Genomic DNA, 14,675 nt, shown 5'->3' with positions numbered 1-14,675 from the left:
TAATAGCTTCAAAATTGAGTCTCCACTTGTCCGCCATCATTGTCAACACGCGCCTGGAATCTCTCCAGGTGGTCTCCCGAGCCTGGAGCACATTCCTCGTGGTGTTGTTGCAAATTCTCGGAAGTGTTCACAATATTTTGAAGCACCCTGTATATTACTTGAATTTCGGCGGGCTGAGTCATTAGTAGCTACTGACTCTAATGTATGTAGGGTGTGTAGGTATGTATACAATAGTCAGTAGATACTACTGACTCTATTGTGTGTAGCGTGTGTAGGTATAAATACAATAGAGTCAGTAGATACTACTGAGTAGATACTCTCTACTACTGACTCTATTGTATGTAGGGTGTCTTTCGTCTGGGGGGGTCCAATTTCTATAACTTTTTGGTTCAAGCCTTCGGAAAGGTTCTGATCATTGAGTTGACGGTCAAACGGGACGTCAGGCTTTCTTAAGAGCTCCAAATTGACACAGGCCTCATGTTTATAGATAAAATGTCGAAAAAAATCAGAGATATTGATTCATAATGCTCAACCGACTGTGCCTGACGACCTCCCTGGGGGACAATTTCATCACGACGTGACCGGCAACCCCCGACGAGAGACACGAGGCAGCGATGGCGCGTGGCGCCTCTGGTGGCCGCGTGATAAATCCGCGTGTGCGCCCTAAGGTTAAGAATCGATTTCCGTAGGTGATCGATGGCCACCGATATAAATCAGTTATCTAAAGAGGGAAGCTTTTGTGACGTGGGTCAAACACATGGGCACTCGCGGAGAAGACGGAGGAAAAAAACAGTGGGAAGTGGCAAAGACTCGCGGAGAGATTCACGCTTGGCATGAGCGGAGCGCTGTTCTGGAGCGCGAGCAGGTTGAGCGGGGATGACGGCCGATAGACGAACTTCTAGTCAACGTGGAAGAGTAGGCCAAATATGGCCGAGAGCTCCTGTGTGGGAGTGGGGGGGCTTCCGCCAGCAGCAGCTGCGGGGCTGCGCTTTACCTCCCCGCACGTCACCACAAACGTCTCCGAGCGGTGCAGTAACCGAACGCGCCCCCACACCCCGAGCGCATTGCCGGAGTGGAGCAACCGAACGCGACCCCCGCATGCCGTGGTCGATGATGTCATCACCGGGCGAGCCAATGAGCGCGCGAAGCGGGGTGGTGAAGACGCGGACATGGCGGCCCCCGTGCGTGCCACAGGCTCCTCGCTATTTGTTCGCGGGTTGCCTCGCGACGCGAACGCCGCCGGGCTCGAGGAGGCGCTCGGGGAGTTCGGCCCCATCAGGCAGTGCTTCGTGGTCACGGAGAAGGGTACGACTCTGGCTTCCGAGCACTCACGGGCTCGCCTGAAGGCGAACCGTGTCTGTGCCACGTGTTGATACAGCCGGTACTTTGTGTGGTGGTACAGGGTAGTACCACAGTGGGCTGTGTGGTAGTGCAGAGAGGTACACAGTGGGCTGTGTGGTAGTGCAGGGTGGTACACAGTGGGCTGTGTGTGGTAGTGCAGGGTGGTACACAGTGGGCTGTGTGTGGTAGTGTAGAGTGGTACACAGTGGGCTGTGTGGTGGTGCAGGGTGGTACACAGTGGGCTGTGTGTGGTAGTGCAGAGTGGTACACAGTGGGCTGTGTGGTGGTGCAGGGTGGTACACAGTGGGCTGTGTGTGGTAGTGCAGGGTGGTACGCAGTGGGCTGTGTGGTAGTGCATGGTGGTACACAGTGGGCTGTGTGTGGTAGTGCAGAGTGGTACACAGTGGGCTGTGTGGTGGTGCAGGGTGGTACACAGTAGGCTGTGTGTGGTAGTGCAGGGTGGTACGCAGTGGGCTGTGTGGTAGTGCAGGGTGGTACACAGTGGGCTGTGTGTGGTAGTGCAGAGTGGTACACAGTGGGCTGTGTGGTAGTGCAGAGTGGTACACAGTGGGCTGTGTGGTAGTGCAGGGTGGTACACAGTGGGCTGTGTGGTAGTGCAGGGTGGTACACTGGGCTGTGTGTGGTAGTGCAGGGTGATACACTGGGCTGTGTGTGGTAGTGCAGGGTGGTACACAGTGGGCTGTGTGTGGTAGTGCAGGGTGGTACACAGTGGGATGTGTGGTAGTGCAGGGTGGTACACAGTGGGCTGTGTGGTAGTGCAGGGTAGTACAGAGTGGGCTGTGTGTGGTGGTGCAGGGTGGTACAGTGGGTTGTGTGGTAGTGTAGCCAGCTCTGACCCACGCTATAGTAGGGCAGGTGGTATGGAGTGCTGTGTATGGTAGTGCAGGGTGAAATACAGTACTGTGTGGTAGTGCAGGGTGATCGTGCTGTGTGGTAGTGCAGGGTGGTACAGAGCGGAGTTGTGTGTGATGTAACTGAAGGAGATGATTACTGCTGTAGGGTTTAAACTTAACATGTAGGCTTTCGCAGCGAATATCATAAATAATATTGCGTTAGGCCACAACCTTCCACCACCTCGAGACAGCCAAACAAATAGTTTATACTGTCAAAATATCCGAGTGCAGATTCACTCCACATCGTAGCACCGTGTTCACAGTCTCAGACCGCTGTAGTCTAACTTTTCCCTTCCAGCCTCGTCGAGTCTCAAGACCGAGGGGATTGACTGAGTCGTGTCTCTGCTGTGCGCGTACCCCTTGTCGACGCCAGGCTCCCCTCACTGCAAGGGCTTTGGCTACGTGACGTTTGCGCTGCCCGCTGACGCCGCGCAGGCGCTAAAGGGGAAGGTCGAGTACCATGGACACAAGCTCGTCACCACCGTCGCCAAGAAGAAGCCCCCGGTCAAGAAGACCAAGCCCTCTAAGACCGAAGCAGGTGCGCCCAGAAGAAACCTTGCTCGCCCGCCCATCCACAAAGTTTTCCGTTTAGAGCAGGGCGGGGAACCTCTCACTTGCTCGGGACTGAATAGGACTTCCAGATTCCATTATCATTCTGCTTGTTTACCCAGCAAAACCTCACTAAGTCTCAAGACTCATTTTCAGGAAGGTGCTACTGAGTTTTCATAGTAAGGCTGGGCTGGAGGGGTATTTCAATACGTTACTGTTTTGACTGATTAGCGAGTATTTTTTTAATTGTGTAATTTTGACCATGACTGGCACACGATGGCCGACTCTTCTTCAAATGACGTCATGGGATATTTAACATCCACTGTGAAGCAGGCTGTGCAGAGTGTGTTACGGTTAATACGCCCACGGTGTGTGAGGTGCGCTACTGCATGTGAAGCGTGTGACGCGTCATTGTGACGCATCATTGTGACACATCTGTGTGCGTTCACCAGAGGAGGCCCCGACGACGGAGGAGCCGGCGTGGGAGAAGCAGCCGAGGCAGCGGCCCACCCTGGAGCTCACCGGGCTGCCCCCAGCGCTGGAACCCGAGATGCTGGAGTCGCTGTGCAGGTGCCACCGAGACGCAGAAACGTGACATCGCATCGTGAAAAATACCATCGCGGCAATGCGAATAACCTCGCGTGGTGGTACGGCAGATGGTTTGCGTTTGGCGACGATGCGTCTGGCGGCGTCGGCATGTGACCTCGCGGTGTGGCCCCGTGCGTGAGCAGGCAGCGTGCCGGGGTGCTGGACGTGGCCCGTGTGCCCGACCACCCGACCAAGGCCCACGTCAGCTTCTCCACCGTGCGGGAGGCCACCACCGCGATGACTTTCTGGCAGCAGAACCTAATCCAAGGTCCCCACTGCGCACCAGAGGAGCCTACAACCTCCGACTCGCACCGGCTCACTCGCTCACCGGCTCACTCGCACATGTTCAATGGAGTTACGGTCATTCGTGTCTGAAATATTGCACGTGTTATAGATTTCATTATCATTATTAATACTAACTTAACCATGATAACAAGACTCATTTTCATGATAACAAACAAAATGTTTGGTGAAGCCCGTTTGGTAACGCCGTGGGTGCTTGTGTGTGTGCAGGCAAACGCGTCTCGGTAGGGTTGCTGTACCGGCCGGGCATCATGAAGAAGTCTCGCCTTCGTGCCCGTCTCATCGTGCGCAACCTCAGCTTCAAGGTTTGTGCTGAGCACAGGGCCCAATCGCCCAAAACGTCAAGCAGTCAGCCACAAACGGCACACTATAATAGACAAGAGTGTAACACGTTTCTGGAAGTGAGCAAGATTATTATTGTAAGAGCCGAGGGAAAAGAGATGATGGGAGTAGGGAATTCCAGAGTGGAGCAGTGCGAGGGGGAAGCGAGAAGTGCGGCGTCCTGCAGCGTGGCGAGCGAGGGAGGAGCTGATTTTGCGTGTTGTAACCTGCATGTGGTGGTTTAATACAGTGTGGATGAGACGAAACATTCATTTTCTGTAAGAGTCCTCAACATGGGTGGAGGAATCGACGAGTGAATTTTACAAGAACAGTCACCATCATAGGAGCGATAGAAGATTGATAACGAGGCGACTGACTGCCGGTGAGCGAGCGAGCGGTGTGAATCGGTAAGCGCTGGATCATTGGACAAAGTACGTGGTAGTGCGTGTCATGGAGAGCGACATTGTGATAAGTGGCGGTCGCATATCATTGGTGGGTAGCGCTCATTGCAACGGGGAATTTGAGATGATGGACGAACATCTTTCACTCTCGGCAATGCTCGTTTGTGTTTGCAGTGTTCACAGGGCGACCTGAAACGAGCGTTCTCTCCTTTTGGAATCGTGCTGGAGGCGAACATCCCAAAAAAACCAGGTAAGACGGCGGGGTGCACCCTGTGCCTCCTCGGGGTTTGTTGTTGTTATGACTATCATTCCACTTCTTTGTCAAGCAATGCCTCGTCGGGTCTCAACTCTTTTTCAGAAGGGTCCTGCCACGTTTTCGGAGCTGCTGTGTGTAATCCTAGCTGAATCAGTCGCATTTTTCAGCATTGGGATGTTGTAGCCAACAAGAGTTACATTGTGTGCTTACAGGAGGAAACTGGAAACCCTGTTCATAACAGGGGGAGAACATAGAAACTGCACGCAGAAATACACCCATGTCAGGTTATGGAACTAGGCCCTTTTTGCCGTGAGGCGCTTGGAGGACGTGGCCGTTACGTTGCAGGCTGTGCGTGCAAGGGAAACGGCGGCACGAGCAGGGAAAATACCGCACTAAGCTCCCGGATGCTGCGTGCCGTTTGCTGCTCCTAGTGGAATGAGCCATTGCCGTGTGCTTCATATTGTTATTATATTGGTATTGTAATTAATATTATTTTTTATTTCAGATGGGAAGATGAAGGGGTTTGGCTTCGTTCAGTTCACCAGCATGCCAGACGCCACCAAGGCTCTGAAGGAGATGAACAGCAAGGAGATTAAAGGTGTGGATGCTCAACTTCTGGTGATGTTACACACGTCTGCTCTGTGTGGTGTGTGTGCATGTGTTCACCTGGCGAGGCTGCATAGGATGGGTCATGTAGTTTGCATGCCCAGCCAGCGCATGCTCATGCAGCTTCTGCTTTGGCCAAATTGAGGGGACTAAACAGGCACTGTATAGGCTAGAGAAGGGATGGGTTGATGTAGTTCAGGAAGATGTGGAGCTAAGTGGACTTACTGGTACCGGTGGTGTCAAGAATTGTCTCTGAGTAGGAGGCTCGTAAAGAATGCCACTGGGTAGTTTGAGGCAGTCGCCCTCCAGCAACAGAGGAGCGACGTTCAGAGCAACGAGCGGGGTGGTGGGCGTCTAAAATGCAGCATAGTGGCACAGTATTGAGCGCAGATGTGGTGCCTCTCCCAGTCGTCTCAGTCAATCAACCCATGGCACCTGGGTCTGTCCTGTGAACTCATGCCAGCAGCGAGCCAAGTGATGGCCTCATAGTCCATCTAGCCTGGCATTGTCTCTGTGGGGACATCACCGCATGAGTCGTGGGTGCCGTTGTCGTTGATTGCTTGTTCTGGTCTGACACGGTCTTTGTCTGGCAGGACGGGCCGTGTCCGTGGACTGGGCCCTGGCCAAGGACAAGTACGAGTTGGCCAATGCATCCAAGGCACCTGGTACCAAGCACACACCTATACAAACATGCACCTGTACGCACCTTTACAACCACACACCTGTACAAAGACGCATGGCTATAGCCTCAAACCTGTACACACACCTGTATAGACCCAACTGTGCTGTGTGGCTGCAGGAAAGAAGGCAGAGGGCAAGCAAGGTGCAATAAATGAAGGGAGCAAGGGGCCCGCTGGAGATGAGGAGGATGATGAGGATGATGAGGATGACGAGGATGACGAGGATGAGAAGGAGGAGGGCGCAGAGCGTGTGGCCCAGGCGGCGCCTCCCGGGCGGGGGCTGCAGAGCGGAGACGGCGACTCGCAGAGTGAATCCGGCTTGGACGAGGGCAGCACTGCAGCCTCCGACGACGACGATGATGACGCGGAGGGGCACGACGGCTCGGATGATGAGTCGGACGATGAAGACGGCTCGGACGATGAGGACGACGACGAGGAGAGTGACGGTATGTCCGCGTCGCCGTGGCCGATCCCTTTGGCTCCACGCACGGCACACGCGCCGCGTCGTGTGCGCCGATTGTTATTTTCCGTGCGAATTTGTGCTGTCGGTGACTTCCACCCGTCGGGTCGGCAGCTGCAGAGACGAGGCGTGGAACGATGCGTTGGCCTGGCGGGTAAAATAACGTCCGTCACCTCGTTATAACAAACGGCGCTTAGAACGACGATCCTCGTCTGCAATGAGGGCATGGCGGCCGTGTAATGTCACGCACCCCGCGTGTAACAATCGCGTATGCACGGTCAAAATCTCCAATCCTCGTGTTTCTGCGGCCATGTCTTTGCCTTAACACGACGTGTCTGTTTGTCTCTGCTACCACTGCAGGTGAAAAGAAGCGTGCGGTGAATCGCAACCTCCCCAGTGACGTGGGCGAGGGCAAGACGGTCTTCATCAGGTTTGTTGTCGCTCATCTTCCCGCTTCTCCCATGTCTCCCCGTGTCTCCCCGCGCCTCACAACTCAATCCACGCCTTTCCTAATGTTATCCCCATTGCGTTATCCGACCGCGTGGCTCAGCGGCAGAGTGAGCTGTTCGCAGTTGCAAGTTTGATATCCTGGTTTGGGGTTGACTCAGCCCATCATAACTTCGCGGTCGATAAAATCAGCACCGCTTGGCATTGTATCAAGGGCTTATTGATATCAGTTTTATTACGCACAGGGTTTCGGGAATCTGGATTCAAACCCAGGGTCTCAACAGTGCCGGCTTGGCGCTTGTGACCTCCGAGCCACGCGGCCTCCTCGTTTCTGAATGCGGGTGAATCATCCTGGTCGTCGTCATCACCATCATCGTCGTTATTCTCTTTGTGTTTAGGAATCTCTCCTTTGACTCTGAGGAGGGCCCCCTGGGCGAGGTGCTCACCAAGTTTGGGAAGCTGCACTACGTTCGCGTGGTCCTGCACCCTGACACGGAGCACTCGAAGGGTGAGCTCACTGCACCCACCCAGCTCTGGATCCGGCCGCACTTCTTTCCCATGACTGTCCACGGCACACCGGTCGTTGTGCCCCGTCGTGCCGTGTTTTGCCACGTCGTGCCGTGTTGTGCCGCGTCGTGAAGTGACCATGCCGTGCGTGCGTGTCCGCCCCGCAGGTTGCGCGTTCGCTCAGTTCCACGCGGCGGAGGCGGCGCAGGCGTGCATCGCCGCGGCCCAGGGCCCCGAGGAGGTGAGTGCGACGGCGGCGGCCCCTGAGCCATTGGACCCCAAACGTTGATTCTTGGTACTGCCCAGGGTGGCAATTGCTAATGGTTTTTTTTAATGAGAAAAGGGTCATTAAAGAAGGATAAATCTTGACTTAAAGCTTTCGTGATTGCAGGAATTCATATTCTTTTGGTCTTTTTGTAATGACGACCGCTTGTGTTGCGATCGAAACGTCGTAGCTTTTTGTTATTTTCTTTGAACCTATCTACGTGACTTTACAGAAAGACCCAAAGAATGTGAAGAAGGATAGGTTGATAGAATTACATTTTTAAAATCAAAAGTAACTTGAAGCATCGACGGCGTACGACAACGGTAAGGGTGGCATCTCTACAACAGGCTGTATTCATGCGATGCTCGCTGCCCTTGGTGAGCACACCGTAGCGGTGCTCGTGGTGCTCGCTGCTCTGTATGGTTGTGTGGGCGAGTGTGAGCGTGCGTGTGTGAGCGTGGTTGCGTGGGTGAGCATGCTTGAGCATTCGCCGTTTCCACCCTCCAGGCTGGTGGCCTGGCTCTAGACGGGCGCCGTCTGGTCGTGTGTTTGGCCGTGAGCCGCGACGAGGCCCGCACGCTGGCCGACAAGAAGGACGCAAAGCCGACCGACCGGCGCAACCTTTACCTGGCGCGCGAGGGCCGTGAGTGATGCCCGCCCGCGTCAGTCACACCGTACACGGTCATTCGCACCCTTCATTTGGAAATTAAAGGCACGTCACAGGAGTGCGATTGTGGCCATGCAACTCAAACTATGGACCCCGTGTAGTAAACTACTGCGGTCTGCGCTCCTTCAACGGAAGAGTAACACAGCAAGACGACACTAACTATGGGCCAGTTTTGACATACAGTGTATCTTCTTGGTTCTTTCGGTAAAGTCACGTAGAAGGGAAGTAATAAAATAATAAAAATAAAACATAATAAAACAATTCTCACGACGTTTCGGCCACAACGCAAGCAGCCGTCCTCAGGTGAAAACCAGGTCTGAACGCTGTCGCCTCGACAGACCTGGTTTTCACCTGAGGACGGCTGCTTGCGTTGTGGCCGAAACGTCGTGAGAATTGTTTTATTATGTTTTATTTTTATTATTTTATTACTTCCCTTCTACGTGACTTTACCGAAAGAACCAAGAAGATGAATCCCTGCAGTCACGAAAGCTTTATATCGAAAAAATTAACCCGTAAAAACAAAGTTTTTCATTATAAATCCTCTATATGCGTGAGATGGCTGCCACCTATGGGTCAGATGATTGCCTGCCACCATTAAGCAATTGGTAATTAAATATAAAAAAAAAATTCCTAAAATGTTGAAAATTTTGGAAAAAAAATTTCACGAAAATAAGCACAACGAGTGTGTGCAAAATGTCAGCTCGATTGGATCACGGGAAGTGGGTTAAAAAACGACTGAAAGATTTGCACGGTCGTAAGCAAGCAAGCAAGTGAACTTAATATAAAGGATTTAAAAATGCAGTGTCTCGTCAGCAGAGTTGGGCCTTTCTGAATCGATGCTGGTGAACTTCCAGATGTTATAGGCAAGGTCCCTCTCTGTAAGATATGGGTCCAAGCTTAATACGGGTCCTAGTTTATTTTGTGTTCTGTATTGTATAATTTTGCGTCAAAAACTAGGACTCCTCTTAATGGGAGGAACTTGGTGAGGCCTTCCTGGGTAAACGACCAGAGTAACAATAACGAACTGAACATGTGAGAGCCCATCAAGTTAGAACGATGTGGCGCCTGTGTGTATACGTGTGTGAGTGACGCCATGTGTGTTGTGCTTTGTGCCGTTGGACAGTGATCCGAGCTGGAACGGCAGCAGCTGAAGGTCTCGGCTCCGCTGACCTGGCCAAGCGAGAGAGGGTAAGAGCACCAGCAGCCTCGGCAGCAGTGACATCCACACGGCGCTTTGTACCAGGCTAGGTGCTTTTTGCGGTCACGTTTTCTTTAAACACAGTTGCTGAGCATAGGCCCCTAGTGGCGAGCAACAGACAACACTGTCCAAGTTCTAACAGATATAAGAGTGCGACACATTTCTTGTATTGAGCAGGGTTATTATTGTTAGAGCTTGGGGAACAGACAATGGTGGAGTGGTGCGAAGGAAGGAGCAGAGAGAGGGAGAAGTGAGGTTGACCTGCAGTGTGGTGGTGGGTAGGTGGGTGAGTGTGTGTATGTGACAAAGACACAGAATCCCCCCTTATAGCCTTGACAGGCTGTTGGGACAAATGCTTTTAGAGAGCAGCACCTATTAAGGCTGACATGACACACAAGGCGATGGATGTCCGGCACCTCGCCTGGAGGCCTTCGTCTCCCCAATGCTGATGTCAACACAGCACCACGTGCTCCTTTAAGGCTGAGTCAACATAGGGGAGTCCCAGTACACAGATATTCGCCACCGATGTTACTACTACTATTTGCATTTTACCAGGTAAGGCCCACTGAGCTATGTAGCTCTTTTTCAGAAGTGACCTGGCCACAAATGATAGCCCAATGAAGTGGCTTATTTGGAAATTTATAGCAGGTAAATGTTAGCCATGAGTGGGAATTTAACTCGGGTCACCAGGTGCCTAGCGCAATATGCTCACCGCTATAATACGGCTCCCCATTCCACATCAAAAACTGCCAATCGCCAAGTGGCGGTAATGTCACCACGTCACCTTTGCCAGACCAGCTATATTTCGGAAATGCCAGAATAAGCTTGCGACACACACATACACATGTACAAACATATGTGCGAGGCGCCGGACGGCCATGTGAGCTCGGCGTGCCTCACTCGGCGGTGCCGGGGCCGCTCCCCTCTGCAGTTTGAGCAGCTAAAGCGGCAGAAGCTGCGGCGCGTCACCGTGTTCGTGTCGAGCACGCGCCTCTGCGTGCACAACATCCCCAAGTCAGCGGACGACAAAAAGCTGCGCTCCATCTTCTTGTGCGCTGGCGGACCAGGTGCCCGTATCACCGAGGTGAGAGCCGCACACTCCTCATCCCACACACCACCCCCCCTCCTCCTCCTACACGCTCCTCCTCGCGCACACTCCTCGGTGCCACTGAGCCACCCCTTCTCGCTTGTTATTTTTTGTGTGAACTTGAAATGTGTGCCACGTGGCCTATGACCCCAGCTCTCATGTGCGTGTGTTCCCTGGGCCTCCAGTGTCGTATCATGCGGGACATGCAAGTTGTGAACAGCCGCGGGCTGGGCCAGTCGAAAGGCTTTGGCTTTGTGGAGTTTGTGGAGCACGAGCACGCATTGACGGCGCTTCGCAGCACCAACAACAACCCGGCCATCTTCGGTCCAGCCAAGGTGCGTGCAGAAACCCCTCCGGCAGGGCGGCGGTGCGGCGGCAACGCCGGTGTCTCTCGGCAACCGGCCTCTGGATTTGATTGCCGACTCGGGTGCCTTTCTGTGTGGAGGTTGTGTATTTTCTCCCCCTGTTCTGCGTGGCTTTCCTCCAAAATCTCCGGTTTCTTTCCATAGTTCAAAAAAATGTACAATGTAACTGGTGTTGGCCAATTGTCCCAATGCTGAAATATTACCTGCAAAGTGCTCAGTTGGGATCACAAGTGGCAACAATGGACCCTCCTGTGAAAACTTGGCTGGACTTTCTTAAAAGAGATAATAAGAACTCGGTTTGCAGGGCTCGCTGTGTTTGGTCTAACTCGATGTGTGTGTGTAATTCAGCGCCTGATCGTAGAGTTCTCCCTTGAAGACCGGGTGAAGCTCAATGCAAAGGAGGCCCGATTGCTCAAGAGTCGGGTGAGTGGGTGACGACCGCTCAGCTACCTCCCTCGCGCTCCTCACGAGCCGCCTTCACCCACCCACACACGTCTAGGCTTCCCACGTGTCTCTGGGTTGCACCCCGCGTTGTTTGGCACGATGTCCTACTCCAGGTGCCGGGTTATTGAAGTTGTTTGTTTCATTTTTTTAGCAGAAGCAGGTGGCCGTGAAGGGGAAAGGGAATGTGGCGATGGATGTAGCAGGAGGGGGTGCAGGAGGACTATGGAAGGGCAAGGCTTCTGGGAATGCCAAGGGACAGAAAGGGATGAGCGCCGTGGCGCAGGAGAGCCGAGGATCGGAGCCGCGCAAGACAGGGGCGCAGGAGCCTGGGAGGGCGAAGGTCAGCGCCGGGGGAGCCGTGGGGAAGGGGAGGGGCGGCACTGGCCGGTGGGCCGGTTTCCAAACACGTGTGGAGGAGCAGCGCCAGGAGGAGGGAGACGGTCCGCGCCGGAAGCTGCTGCCACTGCCTTCACACTCTGGGCCCAAAATCCGGTGAGGCGCCATGTCCTGAACACTATCACTAAGCCTAACCTTTAACCTGTCCCTTCTCATTCCATGCTCGCTGTAGCCGGTGTAAGTGCTCATTTGCTTTGGGGGGTGCTCCTCGGTGCTGTGCTGCTCGTTCCGAACGACCCGACTCTGTGCCCTGGTGCAGGAAACGCGACAAGGGGAAGCCGTTGGCCATGAAGAGAGACCAGAAACCTAAGAACAAGAAGAGCAGAGCCGAGCGGAGAAGTGGCGGGGCAGGGGGGGAGGGGCTGCCACAGCAGGCGGTGTCACGAGTCCCAGCTCGAGTGGCACCGGCGCAGCGAACAACTCCGGCGCCGCAAACAACTCCGGCGCAGCGAACTCCGGCGCAGCGAACTCCGGTACAATGACACCCACCACATCCCCCATCACCGTCCTACATTAGGAGTAGCGCTTGGGAATGGGTGGTTTGATTAAGGGGCTTTACTTAGTGTTCAGCCAGGGCCATACGCCATCCTGTGGGGTCACGTGGGGACGCTGTGTTGTGCGAGTGAAAAAATGGAGGCCACTTTTGCTGTTAATGGAAATGCCTGTCTCCCCTTTCCTCCGAAGCGAGCGGAGAAGCGAGCGCACCAGGCGGACCACGCGGAACGCCGTTTTGGGGATCTTGTCAAGCGCTACAAGCAGCGAATATTTGGCTCGGAGCAAGCAGCCATGCGACCCATGGCCAGCAAGTGGTTCCAAGAGTGACCGCAGCAATCCCCAACACCGCACGCTTGCACCAGACACGGGCACACGCGTACCCAAACACACACATTTACCTAGGCACCTCCGATTAGTATGGTTGGCTACGTAGAGTGCGAAAGAAGTTCAACATACATACGTCAAAGACATGGGCTTCATATCAGGCCACTCTGCCTGAACATGGGCTTTCAAGATAATATTATTACCGAGATCCGTATTGAATAGAACGTTTATTGGTTTGCTGCTGCACATATGAAACTATCTCGCAATAAACGTCCACCTTTTTACCACATGCAATGACATATCTCGATATGGATGGGGCTACTCGTTTTAGTTCTGTGTCTAACTCCTGCTCCAGTCTACCAGCGACCTGGAAAACGTTCAGTGAGAAATTAATCCTTGCTTCCACTTGGGAACAGATGGATATTACTAATCTGAGCAAGAAATGTTTTGTTTTTAAAATACACGGCGCAATTAATTCAGGATTCAAGAGCATGGTCTTGCGTTCCGGCGTTACGAACACCACAAGCGAGAAGTCAACGTGCCAGTGGTGCAGCTGGGGGTGAGCCTTGTGTGGCTGGGTCGTGCAGTATCACTCTCGTGTCTTGCAGCAAGAAGGGCCTGGGTTCGATTCACAACTCTGGCGTGTTTCTGCGTGGAGTTGACATGTTCTCCCCCTATTCCGCATGGGATTGCGCTGGCTGCAATGTAACCGGTATTGGCCAATCATCCCAATGCAAATTACTTTATTGGGTATTACGCATAGCAACATTGCCCTCCCCCTACTGTCAAAACTTGGGAGGACCCTCCTGAACAAGCGTTGAGACTCCCTGAGATTTCCTCGATAAATGAGTGTCGTGATGGCGGTTGACTAACGTCGCCTTTCAGTATCGGTCACCCGGCATGCGTGTTGCCCCTTGCGTTGGGAGGGGGGGTCCGCTGCCCGAGCGTGGCGGAGCGGGGGGACCTTAGTGATCTGGTCCCGTGAGCTCCTATGCGCGTTCGTCTCCAGCAAATCACTTACCCACATTCTCTTTGCTTCGACATCCATCGGCTGTCTGTGAGTCTGGAAAACCTGCAGCTGCAGTCTTAGCTGATTTTTAGTCGGAGCATATATCCACACCCGGCATACCACATCCGGTATACCCTCTTGCTATGTCTACTCGTTGCTGAGAAATTAAGCCCCGCTGTGTGCTTACTGTGCCTAATGGAATCTTTGCAATATCAATGTGCGATGACGTCGCAGTGCAATGACCCAGAGTGCGGTGACGTATATTACAACATTACTGCTCAAAGGGCTTTTGGTCATTGTTCTGAAGCTGTGTTTTATACGCCCCGCGCTCTGCTCATTGTTGTGAGCGTCGCTCGTCTGCCCTCCGTTGTTGGGAGGGCGACTGCCTCCAACTGCTCAACAGCGTCCTTCACGAGCCTACTCCATCGAGATCGATCTTGACACCGCTGGTATAAGTTGTCGGCAAGTCCACTCGGCTCCACATCTTCCCGTACCGCATCGGTCCATCTCTTCAGCCCGTGTCGTGCCCGTTTAGCTCCCTCTATGCGGCCAAACAAGCTGCTTGGGCATGCGGTGGCCGGGCATGCGGTGGCCGGGCATGCGGTGGCCGGGCATGCGGTGGCCGGGCATGCGGTGGCCGGGCATGCGGTGGCCGGGCATGCGGTGGCCGGGCATGCGGTGGCCGGGCATGCGGTGGCCGGGCATGCGGTGGCCGGGCATGCGGTGGCCGGGCATGCGGTGGCCGGGCATGCGGTGGCCGGGCATGCGGTGGCCGGGCATGCGGTGGCCGGGCATGCGGTGGCCGGGCATGCGGTGGCCGGGCATGCGGTGGCCGGGCATGCGGTGGCCGGGCATGCGGTGGCCGGGCATGCGGTGGCCGGGCATGCGGTGGCCGGGCATGCGGTGGCCGGGCATGCGGTGGCCGGGCATGCGGTGGCCGGGCATGCGGTGGCCGGGCATGCGGTGGCCGGGCATGCGGTGGCCGGGCATGCGGTGGCCGGGCATGCGGTGGCCGGGCATGCGGTGGCCGGGCATGCGGTGGCCGGGCATGC

General features: G+C 54.5%; 1 protein-coding gene across 1 annotated transcript; it reads left to right on the top strand.

Moving 5' to 3' along the window:
- The first annotated feature begins 1,123 nt into the window (after positions 1–1,123).
- Positions 1,124–12,903, top strand: RBM28 (RNA binding motif protein 28). The gene is made up of 20 exons (XM_078601694.1): positions 1,124–1,305; positions 2,629–2,793; positions 3,257–3,374; positions 3,536–3,660; positions 3,906–4,000; positions 4,592–4,667; positions 5,179–5,271; positions 5,873–5,944; positions 6,079–6,405; positions 6,780–6,849; positions 7,265–7,374; positions 7,541–7,614; positions 8,146–8,281; positions 9,429–9,493; positions 10,435–10,587; positions 10,776–10,925; positions 11,304–11,378; positions 11,551–11,891; positions 12,055–12,268; positions 12,480–12,903. The coding sequence occupies exons 1-20, from the start codon at positions 1,170–1,172 to the stop codon at positions 12,615–12,617; spliced, it is 2,733 nt and encodes a 910-aa protein (XP_078457820.1). The 5' UTR covers positions 1,124–1,169; the 3' UTR covers positions 12,618–12,903.
- Positions 12,904–14,675: the final 1,772 nt, after the last annotated feature.

Source organism: Lampetra planeri, chromosome 16 (assembly GCF_965212315.1).
Source record: "Lampetra planeri chromosome 16, kcLamPlan1.2.h2, whole genome shotgun sequence".
In the NCBI taxonomy this organism is placed as follows: domain Eukaryota; kingdom Metazoa; phylum Chordata; class Hyperoartia; order Petromyzontiformes; family Petromyzontidae; genus Lampetra; species Lampetra planeri.
This window is presented reverse-complemented; position numbering and strand designations above follow the sequence as displayed.